This window comes from Brachionichthys hirsutus, chromosome 5 (assembly GCF_040956055.1).
Source record: "Brachionichthys hirsutus isolate HB-005 chromosome 5, CSIRO-AGI_Bhir_v1, whole genome shotgun sequence".
Taxonomy (NCBI): domain Eukaryota; kingdom Metazoa; phylum Chordata; class Actinopteri; order Lophiiformes; family Brachionichthyidae; genus Brachionichthys; species Brachionichthys hirsutus.
Genome location: NC_090901.1, coordinates 16115305 through 16121304, shown reverse-complemented (window position 1 = coordinate 16121304; position 6000 = coordinate 16115305). Strand labels below are relative to the sequence as shown.

At 44.6% G+C, this 6000-nt stretch overlaps 1 protein-coding gene across 1 annotated transcript in view; it reads right to left on the bottom strand.

Moving 5' to 3' along the window:
- Nucleotides 1-2574: 2574 nt before the first annotated feature.
- Nucleotides 2575-6000, bottom strand: part of cbln1 (cerebellin 1 precursor) — a 29159-nt gene continuing 25733 nt past the window's right edge. Inside the window, exon 4 of the mRNA XM_068739454.1 lies at nucleotides 2575-2772. Coding sequence (XP_068595555.1) covers nucleotides 2575-2772 — 198 coding nt within the window. The remainder of the gene's footprint in view (nucleotides 2773-6000) is intronic.

Here is a 6000-nt window from a genome sequence, read left to right as displayed (position 1 = left end):
CAGGTGTCGATGCACGCAGGAAGTGCTTGTTCAAGCAGGAAGTGCTCATTGACCTGCGTCTGTTGTGAGGAGACACATTCAGAGCTTCACGCGAGTCACGTTGTGGGTCAGCCTGCTGCCACTGAAACTATTCCAGTATTACATTTGACACAACTTGCAGTTCCAATCACGGAGAGCCTGTAGGTTGGTTAAACTATCAGCATTATGTATATGTATATATATATATTGTTTCTTGAGAGAATTTAGTTTTTGTTTCTGATTTTGATTGTTTTGATGAATGCCTTAAGCCGTGGGCCTTCTCACGATTTTATTATGTTCGCATAATGATAATAAAGTATCTTGAATCTTGAATGTGGGTTGGTAAGTTGGTTAAACTATCAGCCTGTGGGTTGGTAAGTTGGTTAAACTATCAGCCTGTGGGTTGGTAAGTTGGTTAAACTATCAGCCTGTGGGTTGCTAGGTCGCAGCTGTTAGCTTAATTTGAGACAAAGGGGGCACGGCTGAGGTTCCACAAGGGTTCAATCTACGCCATAACCTGTCTCACCCTACCTAATCTTTGCTAACTATGCCATAACCTGTCTCACCCTACCTAATCTTTGCTAACTATGCCATAACCTGTCTCATCCTACCTAATCTTTGCTAACTACGCTATAACCTGTCTCACCCTACCTAATCTTTGCTAACTATGCCATAACCTGTCTCACCCTACCTAATCTTTGCTAACTATGCCATAACCTGTCTCATCCTACCTAATCTTTGCTAACTACGCTATAACCTGTCTCACCCTACCTAATCTTTGCTAACTATGCCATAACCTGTCTCATCCTACCCAATCTTTGCTAACTATGCTATAACCTGTCTCACCCTACCTCATCTTTGCTAACTACGCTATAACCTGTCTCACCCTACCTCATCTTTGCTAACTACGCTATAACCTGTCTCACCCTACCTCATCTTTGCTAACTACGCTATAACCTGTATGTTCCTGCCTAATCTTTGCTAACTACACCATAACCTGTCTCACCCTACCTAATCTTTGCTAACTACACCATAACCTGTCTCACCCTACCTCATCTTTGCTAACTACACATTAACCTGTCTCACCCTACCTACAGCATATGAGGTTGCTTTTGTTCGCCTCAACCATGAAATGAATGAAATTATGTCTCTTCCGATACGATAACTAGACCATTCATTTGATCCTGCTTTTATCGCTGCTGACAGACACACACATTTTGACATTAATCTCCAGCGCAAATCTCGCTCCAACAAATTATACCCACATATCAAGCATATCATTGTATTGTGTGTTTCTATAGGTTGAATTTTATACTAATTTTATTATGTGTGGTTTTCATGGAAATATGTTGTTTTAGGCAACTCTTGGCACAAATGTCATTTGTCCACAGTATATTTCAAGCTGTTGTTTGTGTCTTCACCAATCATCACTAGTAAATTAAGCTACATAATTGTGCCTTTTAGTATGTTTGAATTTTCTGTGAATCTCGTTTAGAAGAAACACGCTAACATCGTTCTGCAGCTGCTCGATGTACCCAACAACAAAGGTGAAACCCTGAGAACCCCTTTTGACTGGACAAGAAGTCCCCAAAAGCAGCATTGCTGGTTTAACCATGCTCGAATGCCAGGTGTGATAATTGCTTAAAGAAAAGTAACAAAATAAATACTGTTGATGAGTGGCCGAAATCACCTGGGCAGCATTCTATCACATTGTTATGCTGTTGCTGCACAATGGAGACAGTTTCCGTTCAAATAGCACGCTTTATATTTGATGTCTTGTAGCACGCTGCATTTGGTTTCTTTGGTGCAGCATCTTTCCACTAGTAGCCAGAGCTGACTGTCAGAGCTGGCGAGTACGCTGTTCGCGTTAACACGTGTGATCGTTCTATGACAAGATTGGAATACCATAGTTACAATAGCAAATGAGTCTTTCATAATCCAATATTTGCAATGACACCCACAGAGTTGACACGTAATATAAAAGAGTGTGGAGCACCTGAGTTTGAAATATTCTCAAGCATTAAAAATAACATTTAAAAGAAATTTGCCACAGTAAATGGGATGTAGTGAACAGTGGGAGAAACATTCTTTAAAGCTTGTGTTGATAGGAATGGATGGATGAATCATTGAATGAGTGTTTCGGGATGGGGGAGCTTACACGGAGGATTAAGAAGAGTCTAGAACATATAAATGATCAATTGTGTCTTTCAGCAGAGAATAAAAATGTTTTGGCGGTCCAAAGCTGCAGTCAAGCAACAGCGAGAGGAGAGGAGGGATGACAGGAGGGCGTTAACACTAATTCATTCTACAGATTTACCCTCACAGAATCATTTGGGCTCGTGATCTTACATCTGCAGCATCTCCCATCGTTCCTCCCTCCTCTCACTGCAGTGTTCCAAACATAGTTGGTTGTCCTCTTCTCTCTTTGTCATATGATTGACACCATCTTTTCTTCCCATGCTGTTCTTTTTCCAGTTGCCTTTTCATCATCAGCAGCATTCTCATCATCATACTTCCTCATTTCCACTCCTGGCTCCTCCTCCTCTGCCTCTTCTCCTACACAGGGAACACCAGGAAGCCAGAGAAGGTGGAGTATTTCCATCCTCCCATTAGGTTTCCTCTCTCCAATTTGAGGTAGGCCCGGTCACCCTTCTCCATTTGGATCAAAACGCCATTGCTGGCCGCCTCGCGCGTCACGTCCTGGTCTCCAGCAAAAGCTGAAATCACTGGCCATCCATTGTGCATCAGGCTCACCTGGATAAGACAGAAACAGATGTTGATAGATTGATAGAGTGAAACATGCAGTGCAAGGACCGATACTCTCACAAACCAGCAAATGTTCTCTGGCTCTGCCACACGCTGAAAGCACACTCCAAGAATCACTGCTGGTTTACGGGAGGCGCTCACTACCAGATAGATGCACCAACATGTGTACCCTGTTGTTGCTTGCTACATCTGAAAGCATGAGTCTTTTTATTTGGATAGCATCAAATCAAAGCAAGTTATCTCAAGGCACTTTCCAAAAAGCCCAGGGGCCTCATGCACGAAGACTTGTGTGCATTTCCTACTGAAACATGTTGTACACTAAAATCCATGAAACGGCGTGCGCACAAAAATATCCCTCTTCACGATCAGCAAATGAAAAGAGTGGGAAAAAGAAGTTTCATGAACAGGAAGTTGGAGGCGCTACTCGTGGAAGTGGATGAGTGTAACAGTCTTGTCTTTTGCACGCTGTCCTCCGGCATAAGCGGCAAATGTCAGAGGGCCGAGTGGGAGAAAGCGTGCGAGGCTGTCGATGCTGTGGGGTCAGAGAAGCGGCCCAACATCAAGGTGGATGTGAAGGGGAGGACGGATGCCCACTGCCAGGCAGTGGGACAGAAGCAGACAGAAGAGCCCCCCCCCCCCCCCCCCCCCGCCCCGTGTGGACAGAGTCACCACTGCTCTCTCTCAGAGGAGGTGGGACCAAATGGCTCTGTAGCTCACAACCAGAGCATCAATGCAGCAGCCCCCCCACGGCCCAACAAGACAGAGCTTCATGTGTGGATGCTGTCGGTATGGTATTTGGTGTTAAACTGTTTAAATTCAAACATGCCAAAGAGGATCTCGATGACTTTGACTCATGTTTGATGACTAAATGTATTATTTTAAAACAGAGGCGTGGCCTAGCGCTCATGCTGGGTCGCCAATCTGGGAACATGTGCACTGAGGCAAAAAGGCTTTTTGCAGATAGCAAGCAAAGAGAGTGATGCGCTACTCGTAGGTCGCTCTGGGGTGAGTGTGATGACTGCAAAGGTGGGCGAGCCATTCAAAGGGCGGGGCCTTCAAAAAAGTGCACGTTACAGGCTGCAAGTACAACCTGTCGGGAAAAGAAGGCTAAGTCAACGGACGCCAGCCAACATTTCTGACGATAACATGTACGATCTTGATGCGAGCACAGACTTCGCTGACACTGCACAGCTCGTGATGCGTTTCCATGGCGTTGACAATCATTTTGAAGTGATGGGGGAGCTGCTGAGTGATTCCGATGCATGGCCAGCCCACTATTCAGGAGATACGCTGCCAGCTGTGTGATGCCGTTGTGGATGCCGGTTTGCCAGGGAAGATGGTTGCTGGAATAACAAACGACGGCGTGCCGTCAGTGGGGGGGGGGGGGGGGATGGAAGAGGATGACCCATTAGCAGGACAAGTGGTGACAATGTGATGTATGTCTTTGTGAAATGCATCATGCCAGGTCCAGGGGCTTCCAACACTGGCAGCTTTGTGCCTTTTGGAGGAAATAGAGTCGGCTATGAGGACGTGTTCTACTTCAACAAGGCACAGTATGTTGGGAAACCTCATGAAGAGGTTGTTTTTTTACGTTAAGAGCAGAAGTGAAAGCCTTCTTGGAGAATGATGGGCTGGATTTTCCTGTGCTCAGTGAGCCCAAATGGCTCCTGGACTTATTCTTTCTTGGAGACATCATACAGGAGCTGCATAGACTGAACAAGACGTTGAAAGGCCAGGGGCAGCTTGTCAGTGCTGCCGATGACAAGTGTGTGCGTCTTCAAGCCATACTGAGGGTCTCAATTGCTTCCTCCTTCAAGGCAAATGTGAGTCAGCTGTGAACGAGGGAGGTATGAGGATTAGGTTGTTCTGCAGGACCGTTCATGTTCTGAACTGTTACATACCTTTTAAGCCCATCCTGAACCCGAGTCTACCTCCAGAGTTTGAGACCCCTGCTTTAGGAGGACTGCAGTGATCTGGTCTTGCTGCAGGGGACTCAGCGTATTCATTATTCTGCAGTTTCCAGTGTTCCCTCCCGTTAGGAATGTTATCCTGTCGCTTTGTTGTTGCTTGTATTAAAACAAATTTAAAGTTAACCCACACCTGCAGGAGTGACATGATCTGGCCTCAGGTAGAGAAATCTGGCCCGAGTTATTTACCATATAATCTTTAGAATGAAATAAACAAGCACGGTACACAACTTTACAGAACACACACAATGTTTGGAAGCATTGTGTCGGTCACAATATTTATGAAACATGGTTCATCCTCCGACTGACATCCTTGTTTTAAATTCAATACGACTTTGATACAAGTAATTATAAAACTGTTACTAAGCAACAGTCATACACACCCAATCACTATGCATTTATTCACCTCATTCTGCCTGAGGGTCAGGAGAGGGATGCGTGTGTGTGATTAATGAATTACCAGCAGGGCTAAAGGGCCCACAATACATTGTTCAATCAGAGTTAAAGTCTTGCCCCGTTACAATGTCTCTGTTCCACCCCCCCCCCCCCCCCCCCCCACCAAACCACCGAGCGACCAGTCTGGCCAAGCTCTGGCATTAACAGCAGCGCCCTCAACTACAGGAGGCAGGTTTGGACTCATCAGCAAATCTGATCGAGTCTGCTGGAAGGACATATGGACGATGCTTACGTGCTCAGCATAGCTCCACCGCTGTGGCAAAACTTACACAACAATTTTAAAGAATATTTTATCAAAAATTGCCTGATCCAGATCCAGATCCTGACCCAGATCCAATAATAACCAAAATGAATCATCTCAAAGATATGCTAGGTTCCAAATTTGGTAAAAATTGAATGAGAATACCTTCATTCATTATTGGATGATCTTGCTAAAATGTAACAAACAAAAAAAACAAGCCAATCCCATAATCGCCTTAGCAGGGTTGCATATCAGACTTCTTCAACAAAACAAATGCTGACTAACGTAAATGTACAATTATTTCATTTATGATATTTGTATTTACAAGATCCATAAAACACCCCGATAGCAGCATGCAAAGCATATAATGTGCTAAAATAATCTATAATTAAAATACATTTTTCTGCTTGCACATGTGTAATAATAATAATAATAAACCACGGCTGTACTTTCTTCTTGTCCCATGAGTCATCGCCACAGCAACTCAACCTTCTCCACTTCACCCTGTCCTTTGTATCGTCCTCTCCAACACTCTCATGTCCTCGTGGACAT